Genomic DNA, 21,430 nt, shown 5'->3' with positions numbered 1-21,430 from the left:
AGATTTTATTTACTTGAGAGAGAGAGTGAGAGGGCCAGAGGGAGAAGCTGACTCCCTTCTGAGCAGGGAGCCTGATGCAGGATTAGATTCCCCGGACTCCAGAATTATGACCTGAGCTGAAGGCAGTCGCTTAACCAACTGAGCCACTCAGGTGGCCAAAAATATTTTTCTTCTTGGGGCGCCTGGATGATTAACCAACTGGTTAAGTGTCCGACTCTTGGTTTTGTTCATGATATCAGGGTCGTGATCTCAGGATTGTGATATTGAGCCTCACATGAGGCTCTGTGCTCAGCGCAGAGTTGGCTTAGGACTCTCCCTCCTCTGCTCCTCCCCACTGCTTGTGCTCTCTCTCTCTCTCTCTCTCATTCTCTCTTCAAATAAACAAATATAAAAACAGAATATTTTTCTCCTTTCATAGCTGCTTGTCATATGGCAGTGTAAGAAAAGCAAATAATCTTACTATGCCTAGACACTGAAACTCATATTCTTTTTTAGTTACATTAGCACATTTATTACTAAAATACGTTTAGTACATTTATTTGTAACTGTTTAAAATATTTTATATAATGGTACATAACTTTGTCAAGAGTTTTTAATTTGTATTGGGCATGTATAACATTACTATGTATAACACTCTAAATTAAGAGCTTTGGAAAGATTCAATTAATACCATATAAACTTTATTCTCAATGCACTCATCACCATTATAAATGCATACATTCATGAACATAAAGAAATGTATGGCCATGAATGGGAAAAGGGAGGGGAGGAAGTAGAAGATACAGCTTGAATATAAAACGGGACAATTTTATCTTGTTAAAATCAACTGTCATAGTCCCTTCTAGGATCATTCCCAATTCTAAGCACTCTTGCTTTTTGTCCAGGAAATGAGATAAAAAGTCTGTTTTAAAGTCCAGTGGTGGGACAGATGTCTTTGGGGCTTTAGTCTAATGACATAAGAGCAACTGAGATAGAGGGATGCTTGTAAATCTCTGAGACCATGTCTGTCTATCTGCCTGTCAGTCTCTCACTCTCTCACACACACACACCTATAATCTGTTGATAAAAGAAAATAGGCATAAATGAAGACTATAATTACATACTTCCCCAATATCTCTTCTAATGAGATTGGAAGCATCAGTTTAGACATCCTAGTCCTGTATCTACCTGGGATTTTTTTGTTTGTTTGTTTAGTTTTACTTACTTCTCTCACGCTAATAGAAACTTTTTTCCTTTCATCGTAATTTCATTCCTCAAAGAAATGGTAGTTGTGATAAAAGGAACTGTTTTTGCTTTAAATTTTGCTCTGTTTTGGTGGAATTGTGTTGCCAACTAAGTAAGATCTTAATAAAGAACATAGAAACATAAAGTTATAGCAAATGAGGGGCGCCTGAGTGGCTCAGTAGGTTAAAGCCTCTTCCTTTGGCTCAGGTCATGATCTCAGGGTCCCGGGATTGAACCCCACATCCGGCTCTCTGCTCCACGGGGAGCCTGCTTTCTCCTCTCTCTCTGCCTGCCTCTCTGCCTACTTATGATCTCCATCTGTCAAATAAATAAATAAAATCTTTAAAAAAAAAAGTTACAGCAAATGATGGCAGTACCTAAATCACCTGTATCTACATTTACTTCAGCTGAGATATATAACCAGTTGTTGTTTTTTAAAATTTTAAAGCCATATTAATTGTAATTTCTAGCTCTTCGCAGGATTGCTGTTCATTTCTGAAAGCCTCTTAAAATAAGGAATAGTATCACTTATGGTTTAAGCAATGTTATTTTTTTTAAGCAGAAATCAAATGTCAAAATAAATCCAAATGGGTAAATCCTATCTTAATAGTGAACATATGTTTCTTGTTCCCCACTTGCTAAACCCAGATGTTAATTACTACATTTGTCACTACATTGCTCTTTTCCGTTTTGGAGCCAGCTGAGATTACGTTGCAGGCAGGATAAATGTCACATGTGTACCATCAGTAAAACCAAGATTATTTTTCAGAGTCTAGTGAAGTACTGATGACATTTTAGAATCAGAATTATAAAAGATTCTTTAGAAGTTCACTGTTCTTCACAGTGTCATTCTTCTATGTAACTCCAGTACAAATACAGTGTGTTGAACTACATTAAAGACTGGACATTCTGACAAGCTGCTTTATGAAAAAGGCAATAAAACACAATTCCTATTCAACTGTGATTTAAAACTCTTATGGGAATTCATTTTTAAATTCACATTTTTTACAGCCTTTCACAGTGTTTGAGATAGATTTATCTTATTGTTTTAACTCACTGAAACTAAATCTTGCAGCCAATTCTAGATGTTGGCTGGCCAGTTAATAAATAGGAATTCTTAATGTGTTATTTTAAAGTGAGAAAAAATTGATCTCAGTGTTATATTACATTACTTCTGATCTTTGCAAATATTATAAGTCTCTGTAGTCTTTGAGAGCAAGAATATGTTTATATGATATAGGAAAAACACAGGTTTTCAGCAACTTTGAATTGATCAACTTTCTCAAAAATCAATCATTTTAAATTGCAAATGACTTTTAATATAATTGATAAACAACATATTAATAAGATTTCTGAATTTAGCAAAAAATAAGCTGATAGAGACTTTAATTTTAAAATTTTTCAATTGGCTTTCAAATTTGCTCTGTGTAGACTGCATTTGTAACTTTAAAGTATATTAGACATTTTAAAACCATTATTAGATAAACATCTGCTCTAGAAATATATATAATAACCTCCTAAAGCATTCAATATAGCATAATCCATTTACTGGAACCTTTGATATATCAAAGACCAGTAACTTTAGAGTCCCTGAACAAATCCCAAACTTTTATTAATTTATTCACTAAATATATAATGTTCCATATAGGAGGGATGTTCCAGATATTTAACAAGCATTAGGGCACAGGTACTGATGGGTCAAGATAAGTGGCAATCACTAACCTACTATTATGGCCATACAAGCTAGTATTGGTTAAGTATTTGCTGTGATGGAGAAAACTGTAGGAGTTCAGTAGAGAGTGGGGGCAAACAGGAGTTTAAAGATTTTAATTTTTTTATTATTTATTTGACAAGAGAGAGATCACAAGTAGGCGGAGAGGCAGGCAGAGAGAGAGAGAGAGAGAGGAGGAAGCTGGCTCCCTGCTGAGCCGAGAGCTCGATCCAAGGACCCTGGGATCATGACCTGAGCCAAAGGCAGAGGCTTTAACCCACTGAGCCACCCAGGTGCCCCCAAACAGGAATATAGATCAAAGTATACTAAGTTTGAGTTCCATATGAAATTTCTAATTAGAGATGTCAAGTGGAAAATTCAATGTCTTGAGCTGAGGGAAAAAGAGAGGCTGGAAATAAAAATATTGGAGTTGTCAGCAAATAATTGGTTTTCAAAGCCATGAGATTGGATGAGATTATTTAAGGTGAAACATGAATATGAAAGAGAAGAGAACATACAAATTTTAAAAGTTGAGAGGATGGGAAAGAATCAACAAAAGGAGCTGAGAAAAAGCAACGTGTTGGAGACCAGAAGCATCTTATGCCTAGAATTGAAGAGAAAAACCCATTTTAAAGAAGGAAAAATCGGCCATTTCAAATACTACTGATAGGGCAAAATTTGGGAATTGGCCACTGGATTTAGCGAAATGGATATCATTAGTGAATCTAATAAGAACAGTTTGATGGAAGTGTTAGGAACAAAACCTTGATTAGAATAGGTTCAAAAGAGAATATGAAAAGAGGAATTTGGGATAGAAAGTAGAGAATTATCCTTGAAGAGGCTTTGCTCTGAGGATGAACAGGAAAAAGATAGTGTGCAGGGAAATGTAGGTCAGGAATTTTGTTTATTGAACTAAGTCATAGCATGTATGTATGCTGCTAGGAATATCCAATGAAGAAGCAAAAATTGATAATGAAAGAAATGAGAACTTAACCAGAGACCAAAGTGTTGACTTTGAGTATAGAGCAGAGCATGGGATCTAGTGCCCAAATTCGTCTCAGATTAAAGCACAGATAGTACATCCATGTAATAGAGGAAAGGACAGAAGTGAGGTAAGATAACAGGTGTGTTGGAGGAAGCTTATAGAAATTCTTTTCCATTTTTTCTGTCAATAAGAAGACAGCCTTGAGAAGACTGAAAGAGAGGGAAAGTATGTGGGCATGTTGGGGAGCAAGGATAAGTTATTAAATAGACCTATAGATGAATAGAGGAATAAATGGACTACTGACACATATAGCTTGCCAGAAAATCTTAAAAACCAACTTGAGGGTAGTGGGCATGAGGTGATAGTAAGACCAGTAAAGTGTGGTTGGTTGAGTGCTTTTCTCCAGGAACATTCAGCAGGCCTGCTGCACTTGCAGCATTGGCAGAGAATAACCCAGGTTGGGTTACTGACAAATATATAATAAAATAAAAGGAGAGAAGGCCAAACAAGTTGAAAGAAATATGCAATGGAATTATAGTATCAATCATGAGATCCAAGGTGTCCAAGAAGGAACATGAGAATATGAAATGAGTAAGGCCAGTGAAAAGGTCTTAGAGTCAACAGATTGTTTGAGTTGTATAACTAGAGGGAATGAGCTGGAAAGGAAGAAGATGGTGATAGTAGACTAAGCAACTAGAAATCAAGGTTAATGGAAGAGCTTTCTTCACTGATCAAGATCAAGGGAACAGGAGTGAGTGACTGAGTGGGATGCAGAACAAAATCAATGGATAAGAGGAGTTCAAAAATAAAGACGGTAACCACAGGGAAGGATAATTTATGTGAATATTAAAATAAGTATGAGTTATGACAAGAACTATTGAAGACAATACAATGTTCCAAGGTGGAAAATGTTCAAGGAGTGAAGATCAGTGACCTAAAGATGAGTAGACAGGTGCAACAGCAAGTGAGGAAGGCAGGATAGTCAGCAGACACGATCTTCAAAGCAGAGTATTTTTATAAAAGAATAACAAAGGGAGGTTAGAAGACCAAGGAGATGCAAAGAGGAGACTTACCTCACAACCAGGACTGGAATTATAAATAGAATGGGAAAGAACACAAATGCCATTTTAGAGATTTAGTGGGAAATCGGGATGGAATGCTCAGAAAATACAATATATTGAGCATATGAGGAATTTTACTGATGATATTCTCCTAAACTGGCTGCTGTTTTTCTCCTTTCCTCCACAATGCTACACTGTCATCTTTCTAAAAATATCTAATTGTGATGCTTTTCTGCTTAAAATTCATCAATAGGTCACAGTAGTTTCAAGCTTGTGTAGCGTTACCATGTTCTAGGACTCCTACAGAATTCTCTCTACCCACATCTCCTACCTGTCCCCCATATGCATTCTTCACATCTGTAGGCCATTGGCAATAGTAACATAGGTGGTCCTGGGCTTATTGACTACTCTCTACCACTCTTTGTTTGGGGGCTTTTTTTTGGTACTAATTTCAATCAGTGAATCACTTATGCTATCTAGTATTCAGTTTTCCCACTTCTGGAATAAAGTAATTAAATTCAGAGAGGTTTTTTTTTTTTTTTTAACCTGGGAAATGATTACCTTTTGAAGGATTAAGCGGGAAAGCAACATTCCTTGTAATGTAAGAATCTCCTAAGTGTATTGCAGGACATTTAGGATAAGTGGCCTTGCCCATTAATTGCCAGTTGTATCCTCTGAGACAACCAAAAGTGTGCTCACACATTTTCTAGACCCTTCATATTGTAGGGTAGTGAGATAAAATGCAGGCCATCCAGTTAAATTTGAATTTGAGATAAATATTTTTTTAGAATAAGTATGTTGTTTATATACCATATGTGGGTGTGATGCATAAACAATGAATTTTGGAACACTGAAAAAAAAATAAACTAATATTTTTTAAAGAAAAAAGAAAATAATACACATATATATAAAATACAATGAAAGGAAAAAAAATAGAATAAGTATGTTGCGAATACTGCATGGACATCCTCTCCTTTTATTTGCTATATCTGCCAGCCCTACATACGGGCAATACTGTTAAGTAGGATTATACTTGCAGTTCATGTAAAAAGGGCACCTGTAAAGTTGCTCAGTATACAACTTACAGAGCTAAATATCGCCACATTGCTTAGGAGTCAATACAAACCCAGTTGAGAACATTGATCTAAGTTTTCAGTAAGAACAATTGTAGCTACTGACATTTCTATATAACTCAAACTACCCAGTGGTGCAATGTGCTAAAAAGCAGAAGGAGGCATGCCCCTGAGTAAAGTCAAGTCAGAGAAAATTTTAAAATCAATTATTTTAAGATCCAGCAACATTATTTTTCCTATCCTCTTCATCTCTTTCATTGATTTCTGCCTCCCTTGACACTGAATCATGTTTCTCCTCAAGAATGAAAACAATCTTGTTACAATAAGGAATTAGTATTTAGTATGTCACCCACACCCGGAATTACAAATGAGGATTTCAAGGATATGACAGTGTAAACACAAGGGAATAATTAGCTAGTGGTGACATTTCAGATACTAATTGGGAAGATATTCTGCCTCCTATTGAAGTTTAATAACCATTGGGTGGTGAGGCCAAATTGTCGCCAGAGAAGAATAATTGACAAGTTGTCAAAAGGCCAAAGAAGGTCAAATTTTCTTCAACAAATTCTGCACAGTCCCAAGTTTGTCTTCAAACCTTCAAAATAAGAAAACTTGGTTTAATCAGCATCCTGAATACGGATACATTTCTTGAGGATAGAGTCTTATTAAGCAAGCTCACAAGAGATCAATACATAGAGATCGAAATTGGTAATTAATTAATTTACGATGTATAAAATTGCTACATAGATAATATTTGTATTAGAAAACCAATGTATTCTATATCTAAAGAGAGATCTCAGTTCTGGTTAAGAAATATCTATTGAGCAAAAATACTATATTAGATATGAGTGAATAAATGACAATCCCTCTTGATACCTTATTGATAACACACTTGAGGAAATAAATATAATTCAGCTGTAGTTAAGCATAAAATAACTGGAGGAGAAATGCTGACAGATGAAGAGGGAAAATGAACATTATCCCAATCAAGAAAGGTCATACAAACCTTGTGAAGCAGTTGACCTATTTCTTAAGAGCCATGGGGAGCCACTGCCAGATTTTAAGCAGTTAACTGTTAGATTTTTACTTTGAAAGATCAGTTTTACAATTAAATGGAGAATAGATTGAATCAAAGGGTAACAGGATAAGGCTTGGAGAAACACTCTGCTGTAATTTGGGTGAGAAGTAATGATGCTGGAAGTCAGAAGCATACCTGAAAGGAAGAAAATAGATGGTTGCGATATTTAAGAATTAAAGTCAGACAACAGTTAGTGGCAGAAAACTGAGTGTTATAAATCATAGAGTAGAAATTGAAGAAGTTGAAGCCGTATGAATGTTGGCAACTTAAGATTTGTCAAAGAGGTGGGAAATAACACAGGGTTTGAAAAGGGCATTTGTGACAAGGTATTGTTCATGTGTGAGTACATTTTGTGTGGTTTGACTCTTCTGTTTGCTAGTTGCTAATGAAGAGACTACTTTATGTTGGTGAGAAAGAAAGGAAGAAGGTAAATCTACTGAAGTATAGACTGAGATATTCCACAAGGTTCCTGAGAAGGAAGGACTATAATCCCCGTAATGGATGTAGGGATCACCACTGGGTGCTATGTTAGTTAGCTCGGGCTTCCTTAACAAAGTACCACACACTGGGTGACTTAAACAACAGAAATACATTGTTTCCCATTTTTGGAATCTGAAAGTCTGAAATCAAGGTGCCCACAAGTTTGGTTCCTTCTGATAATTGTGACAGAAAAAATCATTCCATACCTCTCTCCTTGACTTACAAAAGATCATCATTGGCCTGTGTCTCTTCACACTGTCTTTCCTACATGAATGTGTCTCAACTTCCCCTTTTTCTAAAAACACCAGTCATATTGGATTAGGGGTCCATCCTAATGCTATCTGGGGGGGCGAGGTCTAGCAGGGGTCCCACCTGTGAATAGGAGCAATAAATAAATATAAGATATGAAGAAACATTATACTTTGTCTTATTTTTCAGAGTGATTGTGTGCTTAGATTTTTCCTCTCTGAGCCTGTGCAACAAACAATTGAAGAATCATCGCTTATGGACCTAGGCAAGTAATGTCATCAGTATTATTACGTACAATTTTTGAGTTTCTATATAATTGTGCAAAAAAATATCACAACAATATTATTTTCAACTTTCAAATTATAATCTTTTTAAAGAATAAGCTTTAAGGGTCTTTTCTAACTATTTCCAAAGACTTTTAACCCCTTAGAAAATGTTCAAGTTAAATCAAACCAATGTGTTTTTGTCCAATTATAATAACTACATGATGTCACACTATTAACTCATTTCAGTTAATTGTGCTTTGAGGTGGAATTGCATTTCAGAGACAGAGTTCCTGTTTTCCCCCTGCAGGTAAGTGTTCCAGTTTGCTCAATAGCTCAGGAAGCAACAAAAATAAATATTAGGCAATAATAATGATTATGAATTATCTCGCAGTTTCACTCTTATCTTTTAAAGCTCAATAATCACTCTGCCTCCATCATGAAGTCTTCTTTTTATTATCTGGATCCCAAACTAGCCCAGCACAATCACCCACCCTATTTTCTGTCAAATGTGTGTTAATTCTAATTAACTTTTCTAGTATTTTCTAATATTTCTCCTAGGTTGGAAGGGACTCTGTCTGAATGTCCCATCAATTTTAAGCATTCATAATAAAATTCCGTTGCCAGTAGTTATCCAATACTGAGACTAGTTTTTATCTCACGCAAGATTTGCAGTCCCATAATTTGCTAGACCTCGCCCCCCTTTCCTTTGCAACTCCAAGTCTTTATTTTATCCATATCCTCCTTCTGATTCTTTGCCTTTAAGATGAGGCCCATCGGCTTATCGCCTCTGCTCGTATCTGCCACTGTGGTTTCCTAACCTTAGGTGCATAGTTTTATTCAATCAGATCAAGTTGAATAGTGTAATCGCTTATTAAGTTGTATATTTATGTGTGCGTCTGCCTCCTCTTCTGTTAAACTGAAGTAACTTTAAACTAACGACTCACTTCCCCACTATGCGCTGCTCTGCACTCACAAGCTCCAAATTAATATAGGAGGATTGTACCTCTCTCATTCCCCTACGTTTTACTCATTTGGTATCACTCTCTAAGACACTCTGCTTATATAGCCAAACCATAAACATTAATAAGTAAATAAGGTCATTTCTTATAATTTATAGCATGTGTCTAAAGAAGAACTATATCCACAAAAAATATTTCCTTTTTATTGTCATAGTACACAAATATTTAACAAATGCCTTCTTTCTAAAAATACTTGGGATTTTTTTTAAAAGCTAGGGATATTTTTTACCATCAACATTTATAAACTTGAATTAATCAGATTAAAAAAATAAGGTTACTGATTTCTTGAATTGTCAGACATTTTAAAGAGTAATAGGTTGACCTATCATCAAAGTCCTTAAAGTCCTTAAAGAAAATTGATTCTCTATGTACTGAAAAATTAAAACTGTGGATCACTATCAATTTTTTAGTTTTGTGATAGTATTATTTCTCTGTAAGGTATTTGAAATTCATAAGCACACACAAAATTAGGATTGTTATTGTAAAAAATAAAATGGTGATTTGAATTTTTTCTCCTTCACTTATTGCTTACTACAGCATACAATATTCAAGACTTGTTTTGGCAGAATGATGATGGACAAAAGATTTGATTCTCAATATCTGGTTGCATATGAAATATAGCCTATTGTTTTAAAACAATAGAACACATCCTCTAAACAGAATATGCAAATCACTACAACAAGCAAGGATGAGCAGGACATTGGTCCTCCTTGTATTTAAGTTATTTTCTTTTCCAAACTTCCAAGTTCTTCATACTTTTTTCATAAACAAGAAAGAACATTATTTATTTTAAGCAATATTCTTGTCAGTTAGTTGAAACTTTCTGCTTCTGTTGTTAAATGATGAGAGGAAAAAATTATTCAAGTGTGCTAAAATATTGGTTGACATAGGATGACCTTAAGCAAAAGTCTCAGACTTTACCGTATTTCCTGCTTCTACTAACAAATTGAGTAGATTCTGGATAACTGTGTATCTAAGCACATGCCTTGCGAAGATAATATTAGTAATAATTTATAATCCTGGATCTGAGAAATATTAATATTCCTCTGCCTTTACTCTCCAACTAAACATGCTTTGGTAGAACAATATAACTTTTTAAACTGCCAATCCAGTCATCACTCCTCTGTACTTCACACTTTCCCTTGGTTTCTCTTTGCCGTTAGGTAGGCCAATGTCATGGGCTTGTGACCAGTGCAGTGACACTAAGCACAGTGCTTAGAAAGGTCCTGAATTAGGTTTAATACTCAGCTGTCACTGTCTTGAAATTCTTAATAATTTTTGTAAAAGGAATCCCATATTTTCATTTTCATATCACTGAGCCTCTGAAATTATGTAGCTACCCCTGCCCTTATGATAAAGACCAAAATCTTCATGATGGCATCCCAGCAGAATCTGGCATCCCCCAATTTCCCTTTCCAGCCTTAATAGCAGGCCCTTCCCTATCTTGATTCTTGTGTTTTTCCAGTTCCTCAACTGAGACAAGCACCTCAGCACCTAAGAGATGCACCTTTCTCAGCCTGGACCACTTGACCCTATTCTATCTTCTCCTATATATATATACACACACATATTTTGCATCCTTCAGCTCTCATCTTATTTGTCTTTGCTATGTACTCCTAAAATGTTTTGTGTTGTTTTTTTTAAAATTTATTGCAATGATGTTTATGGCTCATGAGTGTCATTGTAGACTAGAAATCCATGAAGACATAATCCATGTACATATTGCTCATCATTGTATCCCTAGGGCTTAACATGGTGTCTAGATTCTCCATCAATAATTACTGAATAAATTATTGATGATAGAAAGAACAATGGAAGACACATTTATATTCTCTACCATGGTGGCTTGTCATGGTATCTTGGACAAAAGAGAAGAAATTAAAACCCCAAATCATGCTACTACTCCCACACCTGCCACTTCCTGTAGAATGTCCTGGCACAATGAATTCACTGCCTCCCCACCACTAGAGTTCTCTTGAAGTATCACCTAGAAAAAAATCTTCTACAGTTATCACATTAAATATTATGGAGTCAACCATACTCAACCAAAGCACTACTCAGAAAGTTGCTGGATTTTATTTTGTATATTCTTTAACTCTCTACTGGCATAATCCTCTATAGTCCTTCCAAATTAATATAGGTCCCATGCCAAATAGTACCTCTATTAAAATATAAAATTATTGGGGTGCCTGGGTGGCTTAGTGGGTTAAGCCTCTGTCTTCGGGTCAGGTTGTAATCTCGGGGTCCTGGGATCAAGCCCCGCATCAGGCTCTCTGCTCAGCAGGGAGTCTGCTTCCCTCTCTCTCTGCCTGCCTCTCTGCCTCCTTGTGATCTCTGTCTGTCAAATAAATAAATAAAAATAAAATCTTAAATATATATATAAAATTATCCATTCTCCACCAGTACACCACACCAACATTCAAAAGATAGATTTTTGCCAAGGTATAGAGACAATAACATAGGTAATAGAGTAGAAAATGATCGAAGACAGCAGTTGTCAAAGTGAAAAGTATGAATTAATGAGCATGTTTAGATGCCATTGATAATTACAAATGGTTACAAACAGGAGCTTTTAATCATTACCTCACATCAGTGCCTCCAATTGGAGATGCTAATTTAAAAGGGAACCTAAAGCCACAGTCTCCATGGCAGAGTTTCTCTGGTCAATGTTACCATTACTTGCTCTAGCAGAGCCCAGATCAGTTATCTGTGGGTAGAAGTATGGTACCAGGTTTTCAATGTAAATTTTAATGATACAGAAGGGGAAGGCTAGGACTACTTATAAATACTAATTTTAAGTTGTTTCTGAAAGTAGAAAGCTTTAAAATATCATGCATTTTACTATATTGTATTATATCATATAATATGTTTCCAATTAGAAAATTATTTTAGACTTTTACCTGTGGCTGATGTGGGCAGAAAAAGATGAAAAGAAGATGAGAAGAGAGTTTCTCCAAATATTTCCTTTCTAATAGCTGGGTATCAAAGATATCACTAAAATCTAACAAGTCAGACAATAAAAAAATCTTAACATATGTAATATTAGTGTTAGAGAAACACTAAGATCATACATTGAATATAATTGGGAGGCAGATGAGAGAAAAGTATAAAAGATTATGCACACTAATTTTATCTCTTTCTATTAGGTAACAAATACTGTCCAAAAAATAAAAGCCTGGGGCGCCTGGGTGGCTCAGTGGGTTAAGCCGCTGCCTTGGGCTCAGGTCATGATCTCAGGGTCCTGGGATCGAGTCCCACATCGACTCTCTGCCCAGCAGGGAGCCTGCTTCCCTTCCTCTCTCTCTGCCTACCTCTCTGCCTACTTGTGATCTCTGTCTGTCAAATAAATGGATAAAATCTTTAAAAAAAAAAAAAATAAAAAAAAAAAAATAAAAGCCTAAGAATACTAAATAAAAGTAACCACCAGAACAAAAGTAAAAGCTTTTCTAAGTATCACAAGTGCATAAAAATAAAAACAAATTCCTTAGCCAAAGACTTCCTTTAAAAATCATAAAAACAAAAATGTTGTAATTTCTTTAATAACATAAAACAGGAAGAACAGAGAAAGTAGGTGGCATTTAGGCCAAGAAGCATTGAATTAAACAAGAATGCAAGTTTCAACTGTAAGCACAATTCTCAATAAAGACATGAGCTGTTACACATAAATAATGCTATATGTAATATATATATCAATTATATGAGAGCAACATATATAAAAGAGAAATTATGGAACATTCAAGGAAAAATATACAATAGACTGGTAATAGGATATTCTAATTCATTTCTTTTGATTTATGAAAGACTGAAAAAAGTAAGTAGATACATCAAAAACTAAGTAGTAAAATTAATGAGGCAAAATTTATTAATTTATATCAAATTCTCTATCCTGAAAATCATGAAAATAGAATATATATTAGGCCATAAAGAAAATTTCAATTAATCCTAAAAAGTAGAAATAGTACAGATACATTTTCTAATCATGAGAAAGTAAAGTGAGAAATTAATTTTTAAAATTCAGAAAAGTAAAAGATACTTGTTTGGAGATTTTTAAAAAATAAGCTCTTTTGAACAACTCTTGGACCAAAAGGACTTAAAAAAAAATTGCAGAATTTCTAAAGAATAGCTATACATCTCAGAAACCATAAGAGAACGATAAAGTAATGCTCAATAATTGGAATAAGACCATAAAACAAACCAAAGGAATAAAAAAAAAGAAGAAAGAAAGAAAGGAAATGAAATGGATGAAGATTCAAGTAGAGATTAATGAGTTAGAACACAGAAAAAAGAATAAATAAATTTGGAAGCTAAAGGAATACAAAGAAATAGAGAAGCCCGTAGTTAAACTAATTAATTAGAAGTTAAACTAATCAAAAGAATGGAAGGCAAATGCAAATATATAAAATACAAAAGGAGAATCAAGATGTAACCATAGAAAAAGATGAAACTGAAGAACAGTAAGAGACTAGTTTGCTCAAGCATACAAGACTAAACTTGTAAATCTATCTGAAATAGTCTTCCAGGAAAACAATTTATTCGCCCTGGAAAAGATCAAGTTTGATAGAAAAGAAAATGCTTCAAAAAGTGATGTTTAGAATAGTACCAAGTTCAGATGATTTCCAGAGGGAGTCTACAAAACCCTTAAAAAGTAGATAATTCCCCTGTTATTTAAACAATTCCAAAGCAGAAAAAAGTAAGGAAATTTTTCCATATTATTTTTATGAAGCACATACAGTATTTATGCCCGTAGCTTCAAGGATATAAGAATAAAAAAGGGATTACAACCTAATCTCACTTCAGAGTATCAGTGGAAAATTCTAAGTGAAATACTTGCCAAAATAATCCATCAGCACACTAAAGAAATATAATTCACTGGGACCAGAAATGCAGGAATGGATCAATATTGGTAATATACAGTATCGATGTTATCATCTTAAAAGATTTAAGGAGTTTAAGAAACAAGGCAGAGGATCATAGGGGAAGAGAGGAAAAAAATGAAACAGGATGAAACCAGAGACGGAGACAAACCATAACAGACTCTTAATCATATTAAACAAACTGAGGATTGCAGGATGGGAGAGGGGAGTGGGATGGGGTAACTGGGTGATGGATACTGGGGAGGGTGTGTGTGGTAATGAGCATTGGTTATTATATAAGACTGATGAAGCACAGACCTGTAACCCTAAACCAAGCAATACATTATATGTTAATTAATTGAATTTAAGTTTAAAAATTTAAGGGGCGCCTGGGCGGCTCAGTGGGTTAAGCCTCTGCCTTCGGCTCAGGTCATGATCCCAGGGTCCTGGGATGGAGCCCTGCGTCGGGCTCTCTGCTCAGCGGGAAGCCTGCTTCCTCCTCTCTCTCTCTCTGCCAGCCTCTCTGCCTACTTGTGATCTCTCTCTCTCTGTCAAGTAAATTAAAAAAAAAAAAAAAATCTTAAAAAAAATTTAAAATATAAATAAATAAATAAATTTCAAAGATTTACAGAGAAAATCATATGGTTGTCTCTATAGACCCTGAAAAGGAACTTGATAAATTTCAATAAACTTTCTTGACAAAGCACTCAAATAAAAACAAATGGTTAATGCTTTCACATGAGAAAGTGCATCTATCTTGGCTCTCCAAAGCCCACATTAGGCGTGACAGGGAAACAGTAGAAAAGCGTTTCCACTGAAATATAAAATAAGACACTCTGCCCATGATCATCACAATAACCAACAGGTGGCTCACTCTTTCACCCCCTTCATGTTTTTGCTCAAAACTTACTTTCTCAATGAGAAGTACCCTCTTTGAGAGGGTAAAACTGTAGATTTATCCCATCTACAGTTGCAAACTGACCCTTATTCTGCTAGTTCCCAGTGCCTTCATCATGTTCTGGGTTTTTTTCCTTATCATTTATTATATTCATCTTATCATAAATTTCACTTATTTATTGTGTGTTTTGCCTTTTTATATCTCCCTAACCACTATAGAAATACAAAGAGAAGAATTTTGTCTAATGTGTTCCAAGGGTCTAGAGCAGTGCCTTAGCCATAAAATGTCAATAAAAATTTGTGAAATGAGTGTATGTTTTGAAAAAAAATTAAAAACAAATTTTGGCAAAAAGAAGACAAAACAAACAATGTCTACCAGTAATATGATCCTATACCTAGAAAAAAAAAAATCTAGAAAAAAAAATAATCAACTAAGAATCTATCACAAATGATGAAGACTCATTAAAGGTATCAGGGACCAAATATAGATATATAGCTATCTATTGCATTTAAGAATATGCAATAGAATATAGATAAAAGAATAAAGGTAGAAGAAAGATAGAAGAAAGATCCCATTTGCAGTAACAGCAGAGAAAATATCTAGGAATAAATTGAACAGGAAGTGTGCAAGATCAAATGAAGAAAACGTTTAAACATTACTTGGGAATTTCAAAAATGCCTTGAACGAATGAAAAGACATAGCATGTTCTTACACAGGAAGATTCTACATCATAAAGATGTCAGATATTTCTGATTTAATTTTGAATATATTTTTAAAAATATTAATGGATTTATTTTTACGTAGATAAGTTAATTCTTCAGTTCATAAACAAATAAAGGCCAAGAAAATTTAACAAACACATAGAGGTAAGACTAGTCCTACCATATCTAACACTCATTACAAAGCCTCAATAATTGAAACAGTGTGGTGTTGTCCCAAAAAAGGATGACTAAGTAGAACATTATAGAATGTCCATAAATAGAGTCATATACATTCAAGGATTTAATATGTGATCAGACCACTATGGGAAAATTCAGTAATGTTGAGATAGCATATTTCACACCATGTGCTAGGATAAATACCAAATGGGTGAAAGACTAAATGTAAATAACAAAGCTATATATATGACAAAGAAAACAGAAAAAAATCCTTTATAATCTGAGGATGACCTAGTATAGTTATGACTACAAATCCAGAAGCCATGATAATTTTGCAGGATATAAGAAACTATAGCAAAGTTTTAAAAAATTCAAATATGAATGATAAAATGGGTGAAATATTTGAAATTTATTACAAACAATTGGTTATCTAACAATAACCATCTCCTAGAAATTGGTAAGAAAAAGGCCAACAAAAAACAGAATAATGTGTAAAGAATTTGAAAAGAAAATGTGGACCAAAAAATACAGAGGCTCATAAACAAAAGAAAGGATCCTCAGATTCACTCATTATAAAAATGCAAATTAAAATTACACTGATACCATTTTTAACTCATCAGATTGGCAGAAATCCAAAAATTTAATTAATAAGCTTGGTTACAAATCAGCAGGCACTCATACACTGCTGGTGGTAATGAAAATTGGTACAACCTCCATGGAAAGTGATTTGCCAGAATTTATCAAAATTACAAATGCTAATATTCTTCGACCACCAATTTTGCTGTTGGAAATTTATCATACAATATTTGTGCACAGGTATACAAAATGCCATGCATACAAAGATGTTTTTGTGGCATGGTTTGTAACAGCTGGAAAACATTGGAGACAACCACATGCCCATCAGTGGGGAACTGGTTAAATGAATTATGGCATTTCACATAATGGAATAATATGCAGCTATACTTAAAAAAACAAAGAAGCTTTGACTGAATATAAAAATTTCTCCAAGATCTTTGTGCAGAATAATAAATGTGCTATTCTATTTGTGGAAAAGCGGGGAGGCGGGCAATAAAAGTACTTATTCATTTTTGCTTATATGGAGAAACTGGAAGGATGTGTGTCCCTCTGGAGGGATATATGGGAAGCTAATGAAATAATGGTGGGGGAATTGGGTGGATAGGTGTTAGGAATGGGAGGAAGATATATTATTGTATACTTTTAAAGCAAATTCTTATTTTTTTAGTTATACGAATATATTATCATCTGAAAAAAGATTTTGAAATGCTGCTTTTTTAACATTAATGGACACTTCGTGCATAATAAGGGCTGTGTTTGCTCCTAAAGTGTCATTCGTTCAAACATTTCAACATAATCATCTGAGGATCGATAATCTTTTAACAGCTCTTAAGATTATTATAAATGGTTGGATTAAGCATAACAGATTCTCCAGACTAATTTGAAGCAGAAAATCAAAATATTGCAGCCTCTTTTTGTTCATAGGAAACTATTCTCAAAATTCTCCCTCTCTGGTTTCTTCAAACTCTTTCCCTTAGATTATTGCCCCTTCTTTGCCCCTTTACAGCAAGTTGTTTTAGAACATAGACTTTAGAGATCATTTAACCCTGCATGGTTTATTGTCTGCATGACCTTTGACCAAATGCCTTTGTTTCCTCATGTGTAAGACAGACATAACACAAACTTTATGGATTTGCTATGAGGATTGAGTTAGTTCATATCCATAAAGCTCTTAGCCCAATGTCTGGCATACAGTAAGAGTTCTAGTAATATTAAGTACCTCTACTATTACTATATAGAATACTAAAACTTCCTGGTGGCCTGAATCTTCACTGAATTCTGAACTCTGCCGTGTATTGATGGATACTGGCTACTATTCTTACACTGGAGTTTCAGAGTGGAATATCACTTCAGTCAGTTCAAGTAACAGTTCTATGGTTACTATTTAGATACTCAATCATAAATTTAATACTAATTTCTTACCTTCAAATTAAAACTCCTCTGATTAAACACATTGAGTTTCTATGTAGTAATCTTTTCACTTTATTCAAAAATAATGTTCATTGGGCATCAAAAAGCCATCAGCATTTTTAACATCCTCACACCAAAAATCCAATTACATTTTTTTTACTATGAAAGCAGTTCACCTCAGTACTATACTCTGAATTATCTCATAGTATCTCTAACTCACACTGTCTCAAATAAAAATATTATCAAATAAAAATATTTAAAGGAAGAATATTTTTATTATTTTTACGTGATTACCATTTCAATTAAACAATGCCAATTTTAATTATTTCAATTTCAATAATCCACATGAACAATAACATTAATTAATATTACCCATGTACAATGTGTAAACTACTTTTACAAACATGTAAAAATCTTTGGAAAAGGAAACATACTAGTCAGGTTTAATTATCAAAGATTAAAAAGTTTTAGAGTGCTGAGGCTGACTCTTAGAAAACAATGTTGACCGTGATGAGCCCACAGTAGAACATTGCCAAATTTCTTGTTATTAATAAACTTCTAACTTCCCTCAGAAAATATACAACCAGAATAACCAATAGAAATACCAGAAAAACTATAAATTATGCTTAATTTGGGGGCTATAAACCAGAAATTTTTAATTATTAAAGCTGGAATGATACAACTTGAAAAACATAAGACTACTTTTGTTATTAAATAAATGTTTAGTGTGACATTATGGAGCAGGCTCTGATTTATATACCCCTTGGGGATATAGGAAAAAAGTACACCTCGAGGGAGATTATAATCCACTAAGCAAACTGAGGCATGTAAGATAATAATTATGGTACAAATATTAAGTGATAAGGGCTGTGCTAGGGGAGTTCAAAGGGAGGTAACCACAGAAGCTATTTTGCATTTTAATTAGGCCTTTTAGAGAGATGAAAGTTCAATAGCCAAAAATGGTGGAAGAGGTCATTTCAAATACAAAGAATAATATGAGCAATGCCTGGAAGGAAATAGCAGAGCATGTTTGCAGAATTGGACGTACAGACTACAGCATGGAATAGTAACAGTGGGAAATAAAAAACAGAAAGATTCAATAAGAAGCAGCAATAAAGCCTGAGAAATTCAGGGTTTTTTTCATAAGCACTGGAAAGCTATGAACTGTACTTTGATCAAAAGAGTAATTTTAGGAAGTTGCTGTGGGAAGAATATACCAGTAATTGTGTACAAATAGACTTGGGTTTTAGGAGAGGAGAAGAGAATGTTCTAGTAATTTAGACATGAGATTCTTATGCTTCTGAACAAGGAGCTATGGAAACACACAGGATAAAATGAATGCAAATATATGGAGAAGACTATTACTAATTTCAAACATTTATGGAGAGATTACATTGTGAAAACTTTTGAATTTCTCAGTTGATCATCTAAACTATCCTGAAGTAGGTAACTATTATCTCCATTTTAAGGAAGTCAATAACTTAGTCATAAGTTAATTATACACACAGAACACAGTCTTAAGTATAGTTCTGGGACCTGAACCCCAGGCTCACTGACTTTTAAAGCCAACACTTCATGCTCTCTAATACTTAAACTTATTGTAGTGAATGTTGAGAAAACAGGAGCCAAAAATGGCACTAGGTTTTCAATCTTAAATAATTGGGGAAAATTACCAATCAAAACAAACACAAAATCAGTCAAAAACACAAAATATGAGGAGAAAGGGTTCATTCGGGATGATTAGACACAAATCCCATCTTTAACCAACTCAGTTTCTTAAAGAGTATTGTGTTTTTTGCATGATCAGAAGAATGTTTCTTTTGCAGATTATTCACTGATTCCATTTTAGTTTTTAATGTTTAATTTATCCTGCGATAGACCATTTCCAGTTTAACCCACCAAAATTCTATTGCTTTATCAGGTGAGAAGTTTCCTGACAAGACGCCTAAGGTGCAGTTGGTGATATCACATGAGGATACGAAGCTGACCGTCCTAGTGAAACACATGAAGAACATTGTAAGTTTATTATTTCTAATAAGAAACATGCAAACCTACATTTAGAAATCACTTTCCTCCTTCCAGCAATTAATGTCAACATTAGTAAGAGGAATGGGGCCAGCCACCAAGTTTAAGTGAGGAACAGTGGGCCAATTACAACGTTCTGCCTCAGTATGATGGCAATCTCTGGGGTAAAGACTAGAAAATATTTTACAGGCAAAGTCCTAGGATGAAAATTAGACTTTACTCACAATGAAGTGTCAAGCCAAATCTAGTGAAAAAGGTTTGAAAGTGCGGGAATAGCTAGAGTATTAAGCTCCAAAGGGAAAAAGCTAGGTCCCAAGAGTTTTCATCTGTCTCATCCTGCTGAGCTTAGCGGAAGCAATATCTCTTTGAATAATGCTGGCACTTCCTCTGTAAAGCCAGTAACCATTAGGCTTTCCCCCCAAATGCCCACTGAGTGCATTGAGTTTATACCACTACAACAGCTATCATGTTCTGGTGTAATTACTCAAAGATAAATCTTTCCCCTCAAAAAATAATAATGGTTTTGAAGACAAGACCCCATCTTTTTATCCCAGAACCTAGAACAACAATGGTAGTTAGCTTCTAAAGAAAACTAAAAGCTGTTCCATGATACCCCATTCCTCTCCGAAGATGGGTGAAGTCAGAGGCATGGAGAGCGGTTGGAGCATTGTCATTAAGAGAGGGAGCTTTCTGAGTCACGGTGTAACTGATTAATGGTCCCGTCTGTGTGCAGTATACAGAAAGGGCTAACTCTACGCTTTACTTCTTTAGTCTTTCTTTAATCTACTCAGACAGGTTCTCCATATGGTAAAACTCCCTGGGGGGACTGATCGTTACAGAGAAAGTAAGCGGCACTATTTTGGCTCTCTCCCTTATGCATATAAGTCTCTTATGATGTGCTTGGAAAAACTTAAAAGACTAAATTCTTTTCATTGTGATGTGCATCAGGAACATACAAGAATTTAATAAATATCTGTTCAGTGAACAAATAGTTGGCATAACTTGCAGGGGTTATATCCCTTACAAACAGCAGTAGCCGGATATCCAAGGGTCCTTGTTTGTAACTCTGTGGTGTTCATAATCTGCAGTTTTTGTAATAGCTGGGAAAATATAATTAGATATGTTTTCATAGACGCTTTACTCATTAAAAAATTATTTTCAATTGCTTTTGGTAAGATAATCATCTTAAATGAGAATAGGAGTTGTTTAAGAAATTCTTAGTCTGGGAAATAATTCAATTAGATATTATTTATGGCTATCTGCGTGTTCATAGACTTTAAGTATCTGTATAAATATATATGATGAAGTAATAGAATGTTAAGAAATAGTGTTAATCAAGTTAACAGAACTTATATTTGTATATGATAGATAATTATTAATTGAAAAGGGTGCTTGGGTGGCTCAGTGGGTTAAAGCCTCTGCTTTCAGCTCAGGCCATGATCCCAGCTTCCTGGGATCAAGCCCCACATCGGGCTCTCTGCTCAGCGGGGAGCCTGCTTCCCCCTCTCTCTCTGCCTGCCTCTCTGACTACTTGTGATCTCTCTGTCAAATAAATAAATAAAATCTTTGAAAAAAAATAAAATCTTAAAAAAATTATTAATTGAAAAAAGTCCTCTTGGAAATTACATATTTATTCCAGTAATG

At 34.6% G+C, this 21,430-nt stretch overlaps 1 protein-coding gene across 1 annotated transcript in view; it reads left to right on the top strand.

The window, feature by feature from the left end:
- The window catches only part of PIK3C2G (phosphatidylinositol-4-phosphate 3-kinase catalytic subunit type 2 gamma), a 353,953-nt gene that overhangs the window by 303,352 nt on the left and 29,171 nt on the right, over window positions 1-21,430 (top strand). The window contains exons 30-31 of the mRNA XM_047741193.1: window positions 8,051-8,126; window positions 19,683-19,777. Of these exons, the coding sequence (XP_047597149.1) occupies window positions 8,051-8,126; window positions 19,683-19,777 (171 nt within the window). The remainder of the gene's footprint in view (window positions 1-8,050; window positions 8,127-19,682; window positions 19,778-21,430) is intronic.

Source organism: Lutra lutra, chromosome 8 (assembly GCF_902655055.1).
Source record: "Lutra lutra chromosome 8, mLutLut1.2, whole genome shotgun sequence".
Taxonomy (NCBI): Eukaryota; Metazoa; Chordata; class Mammalia; order Carnivora; family Mustelidae; genus Lutra; species Lutra lutra.
Note: the sequence above shows the minus strand (reverse complement) of the source record. Positions and strands in the feature narration are given on the sequence as shown.